General features: G+C 52.8%; 1 protein-coding gene and 1 long non-coding RNA gene across 2 annotated transcripts; both read right to left on the bottom strand.

Annotated features, from left to right (window-relative positions):
* Positions 1-7,209: 7,209 nt before the first annotated feature.
* Positions 7,210-14,459, bottom strand: LOC110364214 (uncharacterized). The gene is made up of 3 exons (XR_010473191.1): positions 13,509-14,459; positions 12,621-13,260; positions 7,210-10,844 (listed from the first exon to the last, which is right to left on the bottom strand). It is a non-coding gene; the product is annotated as an uncharacterized LOC110364214 (long non-coding RNA).
* Positions 14,460-17,783: 3,324 nt separating this feature from the next.
* Positions 17,784-19,996, bottom strand: CHST14 (carbohydrate sulfotransferase 14). The gene has a single exon (XM_005516055.3). The coding sequence runs from the start codon at positions 19,895-19,897 to the stop codon at positions 18,809-18,811; it is 1,089 nt and encodes a 362-aa protein (XP_005516112.2). The 5' UTR covers positions 19,898-19,996; the 3' UTR covers positions 17,784-18,808.
* Between the last annotated feature and the right edge of the window lie 293 nt (positions 19,997-20,289).

Here is a 20,289-nt window from a genome sequence, read left to right as displayed (position 1 = left end):
CCGCAGTGCTGCTGCAAAAGGGAGCTAAAGCAGCCAGGGGTATCGATCCAACCTTGCAATAGGTATTAATACCAGCGTATTGTGTGGCTTGCACATGGTTTGGATTTGAAATACCCCAATGGTTCACTATTGAGATGCTGTGGGGTGATCAGAGGGGGTTTCTGGTGCCCATGGGTGCTCAGGGGGCTCTGCGGGAGCTCGGGTGCCCTGGGACAGTCCCTTGGGCAGGGGATATGGGTGACTGTTCCCTTCCCCTTCCCCAGTTCAGCTTTTTCCTGCCTCTTCCGTTGCCAGTGGCGGGGTCGGAGCCCTCCTGACCCCTCCAGCCCCCAGCGACGCCAAGACCTTGCTCGCAAAGCCTGGACGTACCCACTGACAGGGGAGTTTTTATTTTGCTGCTTTCAATGAAGAAGCTGGGGACGAGATTTGGGTCCTGCTGGGTCTGTGGGACCCGCGCCCCAAAGCACCAACGTCCCTTCCGAGTCAAAGTCACCTCGGGGCGGGTGAGGTTGCAGCACCCGTCACCGGCAGACGGCCCCGGCTCTGGCTGCCGCTCCGGGCAGGGGGAGGAAGCTTCGCTGGATCTTACCCAGCTTGTTTCCCCCATGGGACGGGGCGGGCTGGGGAACACCAGCCGTGTGCAATACTGAACAGTGCTCAGGGCTTTACGAGCTGGGCTCTGGGCAAACAAGAGTGAAACCCAAATCTTTCTGACCTTTGGCTGAAGATGCAGAGGAAGACAAACCAAAGCATCCGAGCATTTGTGATGTAAAGTCTTAAATAAGGAATTCACTGCAGCCTCAGCCCTGATTTCCTTCTCTGAGTGCCCTGAGTCCCCATCGGCTTCAATTATTTTTTTCTGAGTCCCCATCGGCTTCAATTATTGTTTCTTTGAACACTAGAAAAAGAACCACAACAAGGGACAGAGGCAGCAGCGACAGAAGATGCAGGTTCTGCTTGTGGTGGGGAACAAAACCTGCAAAACCCCATCGAGAAGGGGGGTTCATACAGAGCGGGGCTTGCGGGAGCCAGAATGAGGCTTTTTTAGCCATGGGGGGTTATGGACTGAACCTGGTTTGCTCAAGGTCTCATCTAAGATCTGAGAGATGCAAACCTATTCCTTCCCAAAATCTGCTGAGAAATGCAGGACGATTCCCTGCAAGTTTCTTATGAGAGAATAACATCCCCCCAATTGTTCAGACCAATAAATGAAGAGAAGAGGTCCCTCTTCAATAAGTGCCTTTTCTTTTTCATTTCACCGACTGATAACAATTTCCCTGTAGTTTCCAAGGCAAATCAAGCCTCTTCTAAATTCAAGGCTGTGCGTGAGGCATCTACAGCATGGTCAGAGTTCACAGAACCTGCGCTTTATAAAGATCTTGTACCTATAAAGAGGCAGCAGGTGAATCTGGAAAAGGGGAGGGCTGGGGGCAGGATCCGGCCCTTCCCTCGCGCGGGTTTGGCCGGGGTTTGTCCAGCCTTCCTGCTGTTTGCTCCCGCTTAGCGCTAATTGACCTAAAAGGACGGCGGTTTTCCTCTGTGCCGGGGTTATTAGTCCTCCTTGCAAACAGCAGCACTGGAGGAAATCACGGGCTCTTATCCAGCATCGATTCTTTCTCTCTTAATTTCCTCCCATCGCAAGCTCTATTACTTCACTCTTAATTAAAACCCTTTAAATTGCCCTAAATGGCTCTTCTTGGCCTATTTTTTCCCTGACTGGGGCTCAGAGGCGCTAATGCGATGAGGTGGGGACCCACCAGCCTTTCACCCCCACAACCTGAAACCATTTACGTGTCTGCAGGACCTTTTAGAAAACACATCTATCAGTCCTAGAGAATTGGATCTACAAAGAGCACGAGGTTTCCGCTTCCACTTTTCCAAACTAAACTAGAATTTGCAGTTACTGAGCACCAGGAGAACAGGTTCCCACCCCCAGGTTCCCTGTCGAGATGTTTTGCTCATGTCTCCAAATTACCTGCAGGAAATGGGGAAATACTGTTCAGCCAGGGTGAGCTCAGACCCCAGCGTCTTCTGAGAATAAACGCAGCAAAACGCAGAAATCCAGCAGCCACAGTCGCTGATTCGAAGAAACTGGATATAAAAAGAAGAACATAATTTGTTTACTTAATGCAAGTAAATTAGACAAATGGGTGATAAAAACATGTTTGAAGGCTGTTTCTGCAGAGCGTTGCCACCAGAGCCAGTGGGTATAAAAGGGATAATTGTCTTGAACCACCCTCCATTATTAAGACTTTTGCCAAATCTTCTGCAAAGCCCGTTCCCTCCTTGCGAACCCTCTAGCTGGTTGGGATGCGGGTGATGGCCCAGGCTCTTGCCAGCTTGGTATTGCTCTTGGTCTCAGCAACAACCCACAAATAGCTGCTTATGAATAACAGCCTGTTGTCTGGAGCTAGAGAGGTTCTAAATTAGCCCAAAGTTGGGCAGCTGAAGAGGTTTTTTAATTAACATGAGAGTCTTGAACACATGCGCATCCTCCTTAAATTTTTTATCAGTTCCTTTGGTAAAAGAGATGAAGATCTCCGAGTCAGAAGTCTTTGCACGTTGCAAATGTCCAATCAATTTTTGATTGCTGTGTCTCGGTTAATTTCAGACACTGAGATTAAGCTCTTTTTAATGGTTGAGACGAGGTACAAGATGACCCACTTCTCAGCTGAGGACAGTATTTTTGATAGATAAGCTTGTTCTCTCCGACACCCAAGACATTTCAGTGCTGGTGGCCCGGGACCTCGGGCAGGTACTCCTTGGGGTGAAACCCTCGCAGTTAGGGAGCTCTTTCCCAGCATATTAGACATCGGTATTTAAAGACCTCGCTCTCCTCTACCAAGATGTGGTGGCCAGAACGTGGCCCAGGAGCATCCAAGATCTATCGTCATTGCCTCGGAAACTGGTAACACTGCATGAGGGTGGATTGCCAGCTCCTTTTTGCTCACATGATCCTCCTTAAATTGATGGTAATTAGTGAATTTAATCACCTGCCTGTTTTGAGCTGCTCCATTTTTTGTCCCCCGTGCCCGCCCTCCACCCCGGTGAGCTGGTGGCTCCATCCTCACCCCAGCCACCCGGGGTGCCAACGCTGCTTGTTAACAAAGCAGGAACGGCATTGCCAAGGGGGTTCCCAGTGCCACAGACCTGCCGAGGGGGAACACAAAACCACAAACCCACAGAGGGATTCAACAGCAGCCAGGGCCCGGGCTATTCAGCCTCAGCCTGTTTAGATGTCTAAAGCTCTAAGAGGAAGATAATATTATTTATTATGGTGCTGTTCTTTAGAAAGCACTCGAGAGATTATAATTTGAAAGAGCTTACAATTTGAAAGAGCTTACATACATGCCAGGTATTATTACCATTATTTGATTATCATTCAGGTTTCTCCCACAGCCACAAATGATGAAATCCTTTGTTCTGCCTTTTGGAATAAATTGAGATGTAGCATTAGCTATAAATGTACATGAAGGATCACTGATTTTTTTTCATGTGTACTGAATCGCCTCTTGGAAATTTCCTCCTTTGTCTTCCAATCAGGCACAGCAAACAAAATTAGCCTGGTAATTTTCCACTGGTTTTAGCTTTCCCCCTTGCTATGCCGGTTCTGCCTTGATGTCATCGGTGGCGGAGGCGACTGCAGTTGACAAAACAGCCGATAAAAGAACTTCCTCTGCTCAACTGGGGCCAGCGGACAAATCTCTTCTCATGGAGGAACTTGGCTGGAAAATTCTTAGGACATGTCAATTTATTTTGTTACCCTGTTTATCAATAATAGCATTATGGCTCTAGCCAGGGATCCCTTCATCGCTGATTTCCTGGGCAGGTTGTGCGAAATCACCGTCACATTTCTGTGTAAGCAGAGATTTCACGGGCCATACGAACTGTGCCCGTCTCTGTCTTCTCAGGTCTTGGTTCCAGCTGAAGAGGCAGGTTTGCAACACGTACATGAGCAAAACAGGCTTGTTTTCACCTCTTTTGGCTAACAGCAAGCTCAGGGCTCCGGTGATGATTTTTCCCGGCAGAAAGGCTGTTCTCCCCAGCCCCCTTCCCAAGGGCTCTGTTCTCTGTTCTCAAACTTGACTCCCGAGCACGTTAGCACATCCCGCTCCCGCTCCGTCCCCGCTCCGCGTCCAGCCCCGCTCTGTTTGATGAGCCGCTGCTTTGTGTTAAAGACTCTTCCAGCCCTGAGCTCCGGTTTGACTCTCTTGTTAACCACGAGTGGCGAGCGCTGCAGAACAAGCGTCTCCTGTGCTCTGCACGCGGCGGCTGTGGCCGCAGAGACGGAGCCGGGCTGCGATGCTCCCCTGGATGCCAGAACAGCCAAGTGACGTGTCAGCTGGAGCAGGGGGGGTGTGTTGGTGAGTGATGGGGTGTCCTGGCACAGCCTCAGCTCCCGCCTTTGCTCCAGCATCAGTGCCAGCCTGGACGCTCACTCCTCAGCCACCGGCACCTGCTTCTTGGTGTCATTTCTCCCCATCTAGTGCAGGTAAAGAGGGAAGAGTCATATTTAAACCACAACATCTTGTTTGTCTTTCCAGCCCCCAGTTTGGAAGGGCTGCGAGGGTCTCGAGCAAGAGGCTCTGGCAGCACAAGAGCTGGAGTTTCCAGGAGATCCCCCCAAAAGCAGCCAGCTGGCCCCGTTTCTGCCCAGCTGACATCACCGGCCAAACTGGCTTGAAACCACCTCGCTGTGGAGCGCCTCTGCCAGCAATTTGCTCCCTGCCAGGCCCTGTGGGACTTGGCAGACCCGAGCGCTCCTGCGTCTACACGAATAAGAAGTAATTTACCCCGCGGAGAGATGAGTCACGGTTTGCGGCGGGGGATGCTGGGTCAGGCTCAGCCGCTCCGCTCCCGCCGCCTTCCCGGCCCAGCGTCCCGCCCGTCCCGCGGGACAGCCCTGCGCGAGCTGCGCAGCCGCCCCGGCCCCACAGCACACGCTCCCCTGGCCTGCGTGTGCACAGCGCAGGCACGTCCCAAGAGAGCCAGAGGCCACCAACGCATTGCAAAGAGCAAGCTTTATTTTAGTCACCTCTCTACTGGGGGACCTCCAAGGCTGCAACTAAGCTCCCGGGCAGAGGTGACACCAGCAGGGATGCAGGCGCTGGTCAGTTCAGCCCTGCTGGAAGATCACTAGGCTGGCTATGCTCGCCTGTATTTCAAGGCTCAGAGCAGACACAGCCTCTTGCTGTGTTCTGCTCTTTCTCCAAAGAAAGCAGGAACCTCAGACATGACAAGGTACCGCAGGGTTTCTCTCAGACCTATGTTATCTAACACAGAGGTTCTGCTTGTCAAGCACACAAGGTCAGTAAAACAGTTCATGTGATGTATGTGTTTCTTTATACCCCAGCTGCGGGTCGCTTGAGCGTGTTTACCTTTCCCCTCCTCGCCCGCTCTTCTGCAATCCCCATACACCTGGCCCTCTGCTCTGGCCCCTCCGGACACGGGCTCTCGGCAAAGCGACTCATGCAGCCTCGGAGGAGATGCTGTTATGCAGGGACGGCTGCAGAACAGGGATGCAGAGGGATGAACAGGCACCGGATCAGCGATTTTCCCATCATCTGCAGCTGCCCTGGTGCTCCCTGGGGTCACAGCATCTCCTTCGGGAACCACTGGTGTCGATATTCTTGAAATGGCTGTTAGATACCAGAGCTGCCACAGCAAATCCAGCTCCTCACTCCCTGGGTGACAAGAAACACATTGCAGACCGAGCAACACGCTTAGCAGATAGATGTTAACACGTCTTCGTTCCTTATCTCAAACCTCGCTTTTCCCCATCAATATTATCGGCGTCATCTTTTCGGCAGGCAGCCAACATCTTGCATCGGCAGGGTGAGCTGTGAAAGGGCCAGCGCTGCTGCTGAAATCCCAATCAACTAAACCATCATAGCATCTCCCATAGGTACCTCCAATCCAGCAAAGCCTTGGGAGCAACTGGGATTTTGTATAGATCTAAAAGCTGGGGAAGGGACTCAGGAAAACGCTGTTGGGTGGGTACAAGCGTTGGGTGGGTACAACTGTTGGGTGGGCACAAGCGTTGTTGGGTGGGTACAACTGTTGGGTGGGTACAACTGTTGGGTGGGTACAAACGTTGTTGGGTGGGTACAAACATTGTTGGGTGGGTACAAGCGTTGGGTGTCCCCAGTGGTGCTGCGGTTACAGTGCTGTCACCAGGGTTTGAGCATCATCAGGACGCTCAGCACAGCGAGCAGGAGCGCTCCCCGCTCCTCCCAAGCCCTGTCACTCCTCCTGGGGTTTTTTGGGGGTCCCGGTCTGAGCCGCTTTTACCCACCTTTTTGTTCAAACCCATCCTTTCCTGTGTCTTTATCAAGTAGCAGCTCCCTTTTGAAGCTGTTCCTCTATTCAGACGAGATTAGGAGGGTTAATTGACATTTTGCAGGTATGAAAGATGACTGGTGGTAGAGGGAAACCTTCTTGTAAAAAAAGGTCCTAGCAGCTCCAGCAAAGCCCTATCACAGAAGCATTTCCCAGCAAAAAACAAACCAACCAACCTTAATTAATAATCCTTTTCATAAGCAGTATACACACAGACAGCACATCGAACCCACCGAAAGCAGTTTGGCTTTCCTGAGTAGATAAATGCTGAACATCTAGCTCTTGGCAGCCCCCGGAGCCCTCGGGCGCACCCCGAGCGAGCTGCTGTCCGAGGGGCACCCTGTTCTCAGGGAGCTCCGACGCCCCGGTTAAATGGCTGTTCTGCTGCCGACCATTCGCCCGCGGTCGGCTCCCCCGCCTCACCCAGGAATCCCCCTCCTCCTGCCTCATGAAACATTCAGAGCCGTGTTCGCATCAACTGTAATTTCAGGAGTGATAAAAAGAAAATCTCTTCCCAGACGAAGAGCTGGCTCCAGGCAAAGCCTTTTCCCCAGCCTCGTTAAAACCGCAATTGCTTGTCTTGCTGCTGCTGCAAGACGCTCGTCACCTCCAGGTCCCTTCAGCCCCATTCTCTCACCCACCTCTCAAGGAGGAACACGTGGTGGCCGACCCCACGCCATACATGTTCTGGTTGTTTAAAACAAACAGGGTTAATGTCGAGGGTTAAGATTGCGGGGTGACAATAAAACCCTGGCAGATGTATTGTGAACCTCCTCTTCCCCCTCCCTCTTCCCCCTTTTGCCCCTCCTTCTCCCCCCTTCCCACTCAGGACAGGTGATCGGGAGTGAAAGAAGGACAGAGAGAAGAGAGTTGGAAAAACTGAAGATGTTTTACTAATGCTACTAATAAGAATAGAGAAAATAATACAAAATATACAAAAATAATCTTGAAAGTCTCAGCAACTGCAGAGCCGGCAGCCAAAGTCCTGGACTGGACTCTGAAGCCAACCGGAGCTGGATTCAGTCTGTCACTAGGGCTCAGTTCACAGGGACGACTAGCAAGGTCCTCTGCTAATGTCGGCCATAAGCAGAAGGGAAAAGGCAAAAGGCAAAAGGGACGAGATCCTCGTGATCTCCCACTTTTATATGCAGTATTCACGTGAATGGAATGTTATACACAGTTGGTCAGTTGCTTGGTCACTTGTTTCTCGTTGTCCCTCTCGGGAGATGTCCATCCATGCTTATCAACAAGTCTGCATTCCATTGCTAGGTTTACCAAAACATGTGTCTGGTTCTCCAGGAAAATGCAGCTAATATGAAAGCTTTAGCTGACAGGCAAATTCACTAAAAGAGAAACTTGTTTTTTAACAAAACCAGGGCAGTTAAAGAGCTGACAAAGACGAACTATTGCTTTTTCTGACAGCAGCACGGCAGATGGCAGAGGATGGAGCTGATGCTGCATGCAGAGATTGCTCTCCCAACACTAAAATTGCGCCTTGTGTAAACTACGTTCCATGTCTCTTACACCTTGAGGAGAACAAAAGCACGACATGCAAGAGGTGACCGAGAGCAGCCTTCTAAGGACGAGCTGTTCTACCCACCACTGGCTCCTTCCTCCTCATTTTGCCGGGTGTATTTGGAGCCACCGTGGGCACCGTCACGGCTCAGCCCTTGGCAGGGCTCGCCTGGGGCTTGTGGAGCATCACCTTCCAAAATCAACCACCATGTGCAGGCAAAACACCTGCCCAGCATCACAGCATCCAAACACTCACCTTGGGTTTATAACTTATGAGGTAACATATAGAATAACCTGGTTTTATTTCTTCTGCTGCCTTGCGAAATGGACTTTGTCCAGCCCATGCTCCTCCCCGCCTCTGCCAACACTTCAAAGCCTGATTGCCAAAGAGACAGGACAATTATTTTGCTTAACTCAAACAAATAATCTTGTTTAATTCAAAGCTGCAAGCCTACAACGATAAACCCTCTGAGGATTGAAACCAAAATCATTGCTGGTGACTCGGTAGGTGCCAATTTCCAGCGGGCACATGGTCCTTACCCAATAATCAGACATTTTCAGTGGTTTTACTGCTTAGCTCAGACCAGCGGAATCCCACTCATGCTCTGCACCACAGAAAGGGCAGCGGGGAAATGCCCCAGATCTCGTTGGTCGGGCAAAGTGGGGATTTCCACGCCGCCGTTACCTCTCCATGAACCGCCGCATCCCTTAGCAGTGCCGAGCTACTGAATTATCATCAGCTGCAGCTGATTCATGAATGTACCCGTTTTCCTCTCACTACATATTCCCAAGGTATCTCCTCCACCTTAGCTTGCTGCAAGATGATTTTGAGAGCTCACATTTTAATTTCTTTAAGCACAGCAAGCTCTTGCTGCAGCAAATTAATGAAGATTTCTTAAACTCCAGTTTACTTTTCATTCAGTTTGTTTACCCTCCATTCAGCTCCCCCGGCAGATGGCAAGAGGCTCCTTAATTACGCTGAACATTCACCACGTCCTCTCTCAGAGAAAAACCTGGTGTATGCCGTACTTAATTCTACATTTTGCCCCAAGCTGGTGATGGGACATGGGGTGACCTTGTGCCGGTCCCCAGAGCTCTCCCCCAAAGCTCTCCCAGCTCGGTACCACCGCGGGTCTCCCAAAATCCACAGATGGAGCAGGGATGGGAGAGTCCCCCATAAAAAACCCCACAACCAGAGCATCACTTTTACTGCATGTTAATATCCCCCTTTTTAGGGCGATGAGGAAGACCCGGGGGTCATCGCTTCAGGCAGCGCAGGGGCTGCTGATGGACCTGATCGTGTTGTGGACACGCAGCGGCGCCGCAGCGTGTGGGGTGAGCGGCACTAATTTCAGAAAACGAGTGGGAGCGCTTTTATCGTCAGGAAGGCGAAAGCTGCGGCGAGCGGCTCCCGTTGCTATAGGAACCCATCAGCCCCTGGGAAAAGCCAAATTGCTGGACCGCGATGGCTCCTCCATTGGTGGCAGTGGGGGCTCCGGCTGGCGACACCCTCGCTGTGGAGCATGGGGACGGCTTCAGCGCCGTGGTTCCACGGCAAGAACCGCTGCACAGGCCTTGTGCTTACACACAGATACACCCCTCACCAAAACCTGGTGCTGGGCTCTGAGCTTCCACACACCTGGGTGGAAACAGCCTCGGCTCGGGGGGTCTAAACCCGCCCAGATGTTGGCCTCTGGACGTGCCCACTTCTTCTCTGAGCCATGGGAAGACCATCAGAGCCCGTTCAGCTGTACCTGCCTCTTGTAACTACCTGAAATTCGGCAAAATCCATCCCCGACCTGGGAGGGATGGTTTCTGTTCCCCTGCAAACTGATTTTAAGCCCCTCTCCTTGCATGCAAAGTCACGGCATAAACAAGCCCGTGTGGTTTTGGGGTGTTTCTCAGCAGTTGTACAATGCAATGCTTATCTAGCAGACACAAATGCAGCAGCGTGGGTGCAGGTGGTGGTGGGGACTCCTCCATGTGCCAGAGTTTTCCTGGGAGCCCCAGTGCGGGGAGAAAGGGAAACTGGACCCGCCTGATAAACAAGGTCAGAGCCTAACGGAAGAGATAAGGATGGAGAGGCTGACGCAGAAGCAGCTCTGCATCACCACTGCTTCAAAGGAAAACCTCTAAAGAACACCCACGTTCCAGAAAATATAAAGACTTTGTGCGTACAAAGTGCCGGTGCCGCTCAGGGGAGGTTTTCAGGCGGGGGGAGCTTTGCTGCTGCAAACATGGCAACATCCCCATCACACACACCCCAGGTATCGCTCCAAACCTCTGGTGTGTCTGAATTCAGAAATCAACAGGATGAAGGGATGTGCTTAGTTAGAATGACAGAAATGTGGGCATGTGGACTCTGACACACAGACAAGGGGGAAAAAAAGCATCTGGCCCCAAAACTTGCCAAAATGGAGCTTGTTTGCTTGCGACTAGCCCCAGGCAGGCCTGACCGAAATGAAAAGCTGAGTGAGATGGATGCAAGAGCATCAGGGCCGGGCCAGGCGAGGGTCAGCTCACCAGCGAGCCCAGGCTGCGAACGCTTTCTTCAATGTCCTGAAAGAGGAGGCTTTGAAAGAGAAGGTGACAGCAGCCCGGGGGAAGCGGGAGCTGGGACACGGCTGTTCGGGCAGGGGGACGAAGGGTCACTGCAGATTTTCTGGGGGCCCTGAAGGGAAAGTGTGTTTGCTGCCAGCCTGCCCGTGATGCTGATAAACGTCCACAATTTTGGATTCAGATCCCTGCAGCTCTTTACGCTCCCAAAATAGGGAAAAAATGGCATTGCAACAGTCATGCTGGGTTGCAACAGGAGCCTGGACAAAGCTTCATCTGGCAAAAGGATGAATTTTTCAGATTTACCCTCAAACTCAGCCAAGGGCACAGCCCGGTGCTTCTTACCTGTGCAGGGACCGTCACCCCCCAGGGCCACCCCGAGCCCAGAGCAACACCACGAGACATCCAGGCAGGTTTTCTGACGCTCATTCCTCCTGTATTAACAAGAAACCTTCATTTACACACTTGCCACGGGGAGTTCTCAGCCTACCACCTCCTTCCTTACACCGAAGATAACACGCTTTCTGCATCCCCATAATTATTTACACATAGGCTGTACTTATTGGCAATTAAATGGTTCAGTGGCTCCGAGACATTAGTCTCCTCTAAACGCGTTATGTGCCAGATTGCTCCCCGCCAGCAATCCCTGCGGGATGGGACGTTTGGCTGGAGCCTCCGGGGCCGTGTGTGTACGGGGGGAGCAGGCGGCAGAGCCCCCGCCGAGCCCCCCGTGCCCCGCCGGCCTTGGGAAAATAACGCCACAACACAGCCTCGCATCGGGCAATTTGGAGCCCATGGGAGGGCAGCGTGTTTGCTCTAAACACATTTTCAGACAGGGGGACGCAAGCAGAGAGGTTGTGCGGGTGGTGTGTGCAGCACCCGTGGGAAGCGGCTCGCTGAAAAAGGCACCGGTTTGGGGAAATATACAGCAACTCGGCAAAACCTGCAGCGATCTGGTAAAATGTGTGGAGATCCTACAGAAATGTGGGGTGGCCCTGCTAACACAGGCGGCGCAGCTGGCACAGTGTGCAGTGAGCTGGTTCAACGTGAAGCAAGCCCAGCAACACGCGGAAAACGCACAGGGGCTCTGGCGAGACGTAGGATAGCGCTGGAAAGATGCAGCAGCCCAGGCAAAATATGCACTGCCCACAATAGAATACGCAGCAACCTTTTAAACCACGCTGTGGCTTTTGCAAAACATGCAGTAACTCTGATAAACTATGCAGCAGACCCAGAAAAATATGCAGTGATGCCGGTAAAACATGCAGCAGCCCGGTAAAACACAAAGCAATCCCAGTAAAACGAGCAAGAGCCCCTGGAAAGCATGCGCTGACCCAGAAAAAGCAGCAGCTCCAGCAGCTGTGGGGACGGGAGAGATGCAGAACCACAGGACAGGACCACGATGCATCTCTGCAAAGGCGGCTGCCGGAGGGAGTATCAGGGGCCAAAACTGCTCTGAAAGCTGCTTGCAACCATTCAAAGATCCATTAAAACAAGATGCAAGGCTCATTCTTGCTATTGCAAGGCTTCCTCATTTGTTTTTTTTAATGATTTCAAGGATTGTCCGCAGTTTCCAGGGGATTCCTGCAGAGCTGCCCCGGGGCACCATCGGCCCGTCCACACCAGGAATTTCTGCCAAGCCGGCCCCAGCTCCACGGGCTGTGATGAGCGGGACCGGCAGCTCGGCCGCTCTTTGTGCAAACACAGCGGGGCAGAGCAACACAAACCTGCCTCCTGCCCCGCCAGGAGGGGCTTCTGGCAATAAACCAGATGTTTTACCCCAAAGTTTCACACTTCCAGCTTTTGCTGTCTCCCCCTGCCTGGCCCTTCCCCTGCTTAGCTGCAGTTCTGCAAACGAGCCTCAATTGCCTCAGCTCAGGTTGCCTATTACTCAGGTGCCTATTGCCTATTACCCAGGTGTCTTACAAGTCTGTTAAACAGCCGCAGCTCCAGCAGGGTTGGCACCACGTGCCTGTGTTGCTGCTGGTTTTAACATCCCCATTTGCCCCACATGCCCTGATGCTCCCCACCAGAGACACAGCAATAAATATGAATTTGCTGGTTGCCGTGAGCACCTTTCCAAGCTGCCAACCCCTACATGTTGGACGGGGTGGGGGGAACACACCTCCAGTGCTTTTAGGAACCCACAGGTGTCCTGTTCTTTCCCATTTCTTTCATTGCCCAAGCTCCCATCAGCAAATACCACCTACCAAAGTGGTCCAGCGCGGCCGCGATGCTCTTTCATAAAATTCCGTGAAAAACCAAGAAACCAGCTTTGCCCCGAGCACGTGTGGTGTCCCAGCTCCGGCACGATGCGCAGCCCCGTGCCGCCCAGGCAATTAAAGCATATTTAAATTGTAATCCTGTAAAGACAAAAATAAAAAGCCCTGGGAAATGCAGCCTTGCAAAGGGAACGCTTTGAACATGCCAGCCTCCCCTGCAGCCTTTCACAGTGCCACCCACAACGGTGCCACTGTCCTTTCGGGGACCTTTGTGTGCCTGACAGCCATGCTGGAGCCCCTTCGTCTGGGCAAATCTTTGCTGATACCATTACCCACAAAAGGGCTCTAAAGCCTCTGGGATGTTCTCATTCAGTGGATGGTTTCATTTGGTTTGGTTTGGTTTTGCAGGTTCCACAGGCTCCGCGGGCACTCGGGGCAGCTCCAGCTCATTCTCCACATCTGTCTCCCGTTTGCTTTCTCTTTCTCCAAAACACCCCGATTTCAGCAAAAGCAAAACAGGAAAGACACCTGATATTGAGATAACAGCAGAACGCCGCTCCAGCACATTGTAACTCAGCATTTTCAGCCGTAGCTTCAGTCCTGCATTGCCAGAGGACGGGGGCTTGTTCTGTGTGAATTAAACAGAAAAATAACCCGGGGTGTTGACCCCATTTGGGAGGCAGGAACCCCTGGACACGGGCCCAGCCTTTCTGGGTGCGTTTCACCGAGGGGAAGCAGCGCTGTCAAAGCTGAGCCTGCAGTGCACCGACACAAACCACTGAGGTTCTCCCCAGATCTCCGCCTTGCTGTGGCACGCGGACATGCTCTAAGCCTTGCACGGAAAAGCAGACCTGCAGTCAAACGTTTTACACCCACCTGCCGAGAGCGAGCAGCAGGAAGTGGAGACGCTCCCGGGACAAACCGGACGCACTGCTGGGATTCACACAGCGGCTCGTTGTGTTTTCACAGTGCCTCTCTCCATTTACCTTGGCCATGGGGTGTTGGCTCAGTTTTGATCCAAAATCTGTAGGTGTGAGTCATCAAAACCCTGGGGAATCTCTGCTTATCAGGGGCTCTCAGAGCCTCTGTCATAAGATGCTATTGCTAAGCCCCAAGCAGGTACGCCTGGACCACCGACTGCACCAAAAGGCCTCAGCCTCGTTAGACACAGCAGGTCCATTAGAGACATTTTCTTTCGGCTCTTCCAAAGTCCTGCCCATGATGGGAAAACCACCCCAAGGGTGCTCATGCTTCTGTGTGAAAAAGGCAGGAGACGCTCTGTGGTCATCCTGCTCCATCTGCAAACAAGGAGGAGCGCTGCAAAGCTGGGGTTACACCTTGTACTACATTACAGCAGCAGCAAAGCTGGGGTTACGCCTTGTACGTACATTAGAGCAGCAGCAAAGCTGGGGTTACGCCTTGTACTACATTAGAGCAGCTGCAAAGCTGGGGTTATGCCTTGTACTACATTAGAGCAGCTGCAAAGCTGGGGTTACGCCTTGTACTACATTAGAGCAGCCGCAAAGCTGGGGTTACACCTTGTTCTACATTAGAGCAGCAGCAAAGCTGGGGTTACACCTTGTTCTACATTAGAGCAGCAGCAAAGCTGGGGTTACGCCTTGTACTACATTAGAGCAGCCGAGCACGGTGCCGCGGTGCTTTGGGAAGCTGGGTTCCGCCAGCGCCGGGGCCATGGCGAGCAGCCAGCGGAGCCGCTGCCAGCGTTAATGCATTTACTGCAGCGGCGGGGCCTGGCAGGGAAGTTGGTTATTTCTGCAGAAGCAATCGGAAAAAGCCCACAGGAAAGAGGAAAAGCCTGACACACGCGCTGGAGCTCGGCCTGGGGACCAGAGGGAGCGGGACTGCAATAAAAGGCTTTTCTCTCTGCGAGAGGCTGATGGCACTGAGCCTGGCTCGGGAATTCAGACACCGGTCGCAGGTGCTGACTCTCAGCTCAGCGGTGCTGCTCATCGCCAGAGCTGGTTCTGGGCGGGACCCGCCGGGATCTCCCACATCATCCCAGTTAAATCCATTTCTTGTGCGTCTGCGAAACCACTGAGCTTCAACACCCATTCCCAGCACTGCAAAACCCCAGTGCCATGGGTTTCAGATATGCTGAAATGAGGCTTTTCAGGCAAAATAACACTGGAATCGATAAACAAGCCGACACGGTAAAAGAGATCTTTGAAACAGCAAGGGATCGTGACCTGTGCAAAGGGGAATACCGAAGCGGCAGCTCCCAACGCCAAAACCAGAGTGGTTCTTCTGTTCTCCCCCGTTACAGACAAAGCACAATGCTGAGAGTACTGAACACCTGCCTGCAATTAGCTCATTTCACTTCACGGGAGGATCACCTTAGCCAGACTTTGCCACCAGCAAGTAAATTGGTCACAAGTACAACAGATGAGCTACGAGTAACCACCCAGGAAACAAATTGAAAAAAAACAATTACAACAGGTTGCAATTGCTTATTTTTAGTTCTTTGTGCATGGAAAGAATACCCTTTTTTTTGGTTTGTATGTAGATAAACCATCTTGATCATAAAAAAACTTCTAGAGGCGAGAGACCACAGAAATGAGCACAGCACAAATGCATGCTTGCGTAAATAAGAAATTATTTGTGATTTCATCCGAAACAGTGAGTTACAACAATTTAGGAAGCTGGTAACGTAACCGGCTGTGGAAAATGCTGCTCACTTGCTGTTGGGACCTTTTTCCTTTTGGCAAAGTGAGATGTCGGGGGACAGGAGGGACACGGGGGACCAGGTGCCGCACAGCAATGGACAGTCATCCTCTGATGCTGGGTCATTACAGCCCCGAGAAAAAGGATTTCATGCCCCTGTCCTCTCTCCACACATTGTTAACACAACACAATAAACTACAGCAATGCATTCCTGCCCGTTGGCAGCAGCCCGGACGGACCGCGGACAACACTCACCTGCAGATCAGCCGCATCGCCCGGTGTCTGCCAGCACTGAATCGGGGAACTTGACCTTACCAGAGACTTTTCACCGCCAGATTCATCAGGCCTTGCCTTCCTAAACAAGAGATTAAAGCATCTGTATAACACCTTGCAAGTTTCCTCGCAATTAGCAGCCAATTAGCGGCTCTGGGTGTCTCGGGCGCCGATTGACGGGCAGCGAAGCCGTCAGTCCCGGCTCATCGGCTCATCGCCAGCACTCACAAAGCGCTCGATTCCCCCTGCAGCACCACGTTAAAGCCACGGGGCCGGAGCAATGGGAGGATGCGGGGAAAGAAACGATCCTCTCAGCTTTGGTGGGGAGGGATTGGCAGGTCCAGGAGTCACCGTGGCACAGAATAAACCCCCACCCACATACATTACAAAACTAATGAATACATAAAATGCTTCTTTGTGTTTGTGTTGAGGCAAGAAGACTAAGAAGGGACTAATGGCAAATTAAAATAAAATAACATTGCGGTAATTTAGAGGGAATTGGGAGCTGTCCATCTAACGAGGTGGAATTTGACTCCCCACACCCTGGCATGCTTCCGCAGGGATTTATCGACACCAAACCAGAAAAAACAAATGGAAGAAATGCAGTGACAAAACCTCACGTTGATTATTTGGGGGAGTTTTGAGCATTCAAGTGATAAAATGTAATAATGAAAAAGTTAAAAGGTCACCTTTTTATCCTGCTGGGTCACTGCAACCGAAAGGCGGAGAAAGGAGCTGCCGAGCTGGAACAGACCAGAGAGCAGAAACGTTCAACAGTTTGGTTAAACTGCACAGCTGATAACTCCGTGTTTGCTCCCCGGTTTGTCCTCGGGCTGCCCCGACCCCCGGCCCGCAGGGACCCGCTGCCAGCCCCGCAATTCACTCCTCATTATCCCACACCAGAGAAATAGCCGACGAAAGGAAGAGCCAACCCACCTGCCGAGGGACGCGGCTCCCTTCCCTTCCCTTCCCTTCCCTTCCCTTCCCTTCCCTTCCCTTCCCTTCCCTTCCCTTCCCTTCCCTTCCCTTCCCTTCCCTTCCCTTCCCTTCCCTTCCCTTCCCTTCCCTTCCCTTCCCTTCCCTTAATTCCCCTTCCTCCTCGGCAATCCTTTTTGGCCATGGCTAAAATGAAGCACCGCTAATGGAAACCTGATGGATTTTTCCCGTTTGCTGACTTGCAGCAAAGGAAACCAAAGGCAGCCCGTAGCCTCGACACAAGGTTTAGAGGTACGAGACACAACGCCTCTCGCTTCAGCTTTCGGGGGCTTTGCCACACTTGCTCATTTTTGACAAGTATGGGACAAACTTCTGCCCAAGCGAAAAGGGTTTGCGGGTTTTGCCTGCATCAAAGCCTCCTTACGGGAGGGTCCAAGCAGGTGGGAGGCTCTCTGCTTATATTTAAAGAGAAAAAGGTGATCAACGCTATCCAGGAAAGGAGCAAGAGACAGCCAAAGAAAAGCAAAATCCTTCTGTGTGCAATAAACTGGGTTCAAGAGACGAGAGACAGAAGGTTTAATAGAGAGAACAGAAGCTGCAGCAGATAAACAAACAAGCGGCACAAACCCCTAAAACTACTGCAAAATAAACATTTAATTAAAAACCCAGTCACTAAACAAGCAGGAGCCATTCCCTCAGCCTCGCAGCAGCAAAGGCAGTAAAATCGAACCAGCTTAGTCCTAGTTACAGAGACCTGAAGGTCAGGATTAATTAAAACTCAGCCCACCCACCATCGGCATCTGTTTCACGGAATGAAATCAGATTCCCAGCTGGCGTCTGGTGCCTTTGCTGGGGACAGGACATCTCCAGCCCCTCCAGCACCGGGCACCAAGCGTTCCAGACAGACAGAACTTGGGCAGGTTTCAGCCGGGGCGCAAGGAGAGCAAAGCCAGATTGGAACCCGTTTTGTGCGGGGCAGGTGGCTGCGGAGGTGAGGGCACAGCCGGCAGCTGCCTTGTACCAATTCCACAGGAATTCGGCACCTATTTTGCTGCCAAATCCTATTGCCCGCGTTGCGCAATCATCTGGAACACATTTCTTTCTCCACTTGTTACCGCTGCTCCAGCACCTAAATCACAAATTATCCGGGGCGGGAACTGCCTGTTTGGCACAGATTTATGCCAGGATTTGGCACGAGGGCGGAAGGCCCTTCCGAGAACACAGACACTAATAGCAAAGGAAGAGCACTAAGCAACAGACTCATTCCTATAAAAACTTTATTAGAAAAGAGGGCGCAGCCTCCCAGGAACGACATTATACATTATCTCCCCAACTTCTGCCATTGAACCGTCATAATTAAATAGGAGCAGCTATAAAAACAGTGTGTACATCTATAAAAGAAGGAGTAATCCCCACACCGCCACTGTGTGTTCCCAGGGCGGTTTGCGGGGTCACCCCCCAGGCTGTGAGCTTTGCTCTTCGCTTTCTGCCCTAAGAAGCAGGGCACTTCTTCATCTCGGCAGAACTCCGCACTGCTTTAATTCAGAGAGACAGAAAAGAGCAAGTTGTTATGGCTTGATATTGCATCTGATACCTAATGCTGGGTAAATAGCTGGTACTTTCAAACCTTAAAATCACACAAAAGTATTTTCGCTAGTGTTATTTCAACGGTAAATAATAATAATTCATAATAATATAATAATGAAAACCCAGAGGTACTAATACTGTCACAGAAAAGAGACCAGCCTCATCTAACTAGCACCTACAGATGAGAAAATAGAGGATAAATAGGGCCTAATTTATAAAAGCCTTTTCTCTAATTATACCTGAAAAACTACCCTGTCTAATGTAGGACCGGTTTTAACAGTGCTAATTTTTAGCACATCAGCCTCTACATTAAATCATAATTGCGATTCAGCTGCATACTATGTAGTGCAAAACACACAAAAAAAGCAGAAAAATATTTAAAATATACCCACTTCTCAATTTCCTTACAGATGTTTTCCATACCGTGCCATAAAAAAGCATTTAAAGCAAAATAGATATACAAAAGCTCTTGTGCTGAGGTCAGCGGCATATGTACACATTAAAATCGGGACTACAAAAAGTATCCTAGTAGCAAAGGCAATATATAATATCTTATATAAAGAGTGTTCGGAAAGTATAAACTCTGAGCTAATGCACAGCCGAGCGTGTCCCACGGGCCGGGCGGCAGCGTGTGCCGCACAGTGACGGCTGCGCTGGCAAACCTGGCGGAGCCCGCGCCCGACGCCGCCCCCAGCAGCTCATTGCCGGCAGAACTCGCTGGTGATGTTGGGGAGCGGGTAGGCGAAGAGGGAGAAATCCAGGATGTATTTGAGCAGCAGCTCCTTGATGAGGCGGCGCTGGGTGTTGCACAGGTAGTAGTGCAGCGTCTCGGCCGTCACCGGGTTGTACCAGGGCTGGCGCGCGGGGAAGCGGACGAAGGACGGCGAGCGCACCCGCTCCAGGACGTAGTTGGCGTCGGCGTTGAGGCGCTCGTAGGAGCCGATGAAGTCGTAGCGGACGGCGCAGGGCTGGCACAGGTTGTAGATGGGCATCCAGTGCTCGTTCATCCTCTCCACCTCCTCGTCCAGCAGGTACCGCAGGAACTCGGAGAAGGTCACGTCGTCGCCGGCCGAATTCCCCCCGTTCTTGCGGTAGCGCCTGACGATCTCCACCCCGTACCTCTGCTGGTACTCCTTGATCTCCCCAAATTTATTCCTGTAGGCCGACAGCAGCCTCTCCATGGGGTTCCGCACGAAGATGAACTTGTAGTAGTTCTTCAGGCGGTAGCTGATCTCCTCCGGCTTCATGTCCCCCAGGAACACCAAGTCGCTCTTGTGGTCCATCTTCAGCTTGACGTCCACGCTCTCCAGCGCCCCGTCCAGCACCTTGAGGATGCGTTTCCAGTTGGAGCAGGCCACCTTGGGCACGTAGCAGTACAAGAAGCGGTGCTTGTCGCTCACCAGGAGGTGCCGCAGCACCGTGCGCCGCTGCCCGGCCGGCAGCTCCCAGACGCTGCGGGGCATGGCCGGCTGCCCGCACAGCCCCCGCAGCGTCCGGTTGCGGACGTCCCGCAGCACCTCGGCCTCCAGCTCCCCGGGGGGCTCCGCATCCCCGCCCCGCCGCGCCGGCTCCCCCGCCGCGGGCTGCAGCGGCTTCACCTCGGCCAGGATGCCCTTCTCGATCATGAGCAGCAGCCCGCTGGAGGCCAGGATCACGGCGAACATCAGCATGGAGGGCAGCAGCGCCGCCCCGCCGCCCCGCGCCCGTGCCCGCCGGCGCCCACCGGCGGCCGCTCGGCGGGACTCGTCCCGCCGGGGCTCGGCGGGGAGCGGCGCCCGGGGGAACATGGCCGGGGGCGGCTCAGCCGCCGCGCCGCACGCCCGGGGGAGCTCGGCGGCTCCCGGCGCCGGGCGGCGGCCACGGAGGCGGAAGGGAGGCGGAGCGGCCGCCGGTAGTGACGGGAGCGGCGGCGGCACCGCCCCGCAGCCGGGTCCCTGCCGGGATGGAGCTTCCCCCGCCCCGCCGCCGGGTCCCTGCCGGGATGGAGCTTCCCCCGCCCCGCCGCCGGGTCCCTGCCGGGACGGGGCCGGTGGAGCTTCCCCCGCCCCGCCGCCGGGTCCCTGCCGGGATGGGCGGGTGGAGCCGCCCCCGCCCCGTCCAGCGCTGCGGTACCGGGGGTCGGTACCCGCCCGGCATCCCGCCCGTAACGGGCTGGGTAACACAACACGCTTCCCTTTCC

Source organism: Columba livia, chromosome 5 (assembly GCF_036013475.1).
Source record: "Columba livia isolate bColLiv1 breed racing homer chromosome 5, bColLiv1.pat.W.v2, whole genome shotgun sequence".
In the NCBI taxonomy this organism is placed as follows: domain Eukaryota; kingdom Metazoa; phylum Chordata; class Aves; order Columbiformes; family Columbidae; genus Columba; species Columba livia.
The sequence above is the reverse complement of the archived record's forward strand: the minus strand, read 5'-3'. Positions and strand labels throughout refer to the sequence as shown.

Excerpts from the sequence above, each read along its gene's own strand:
- CHST14 (XM_005516055.3), bottom strand. The coding sequence starts at position 19,897 with ATGTTCCCCCGGGCGCCGCTCCCCGCCGAGCCCCGGCGGGACGAGTCC.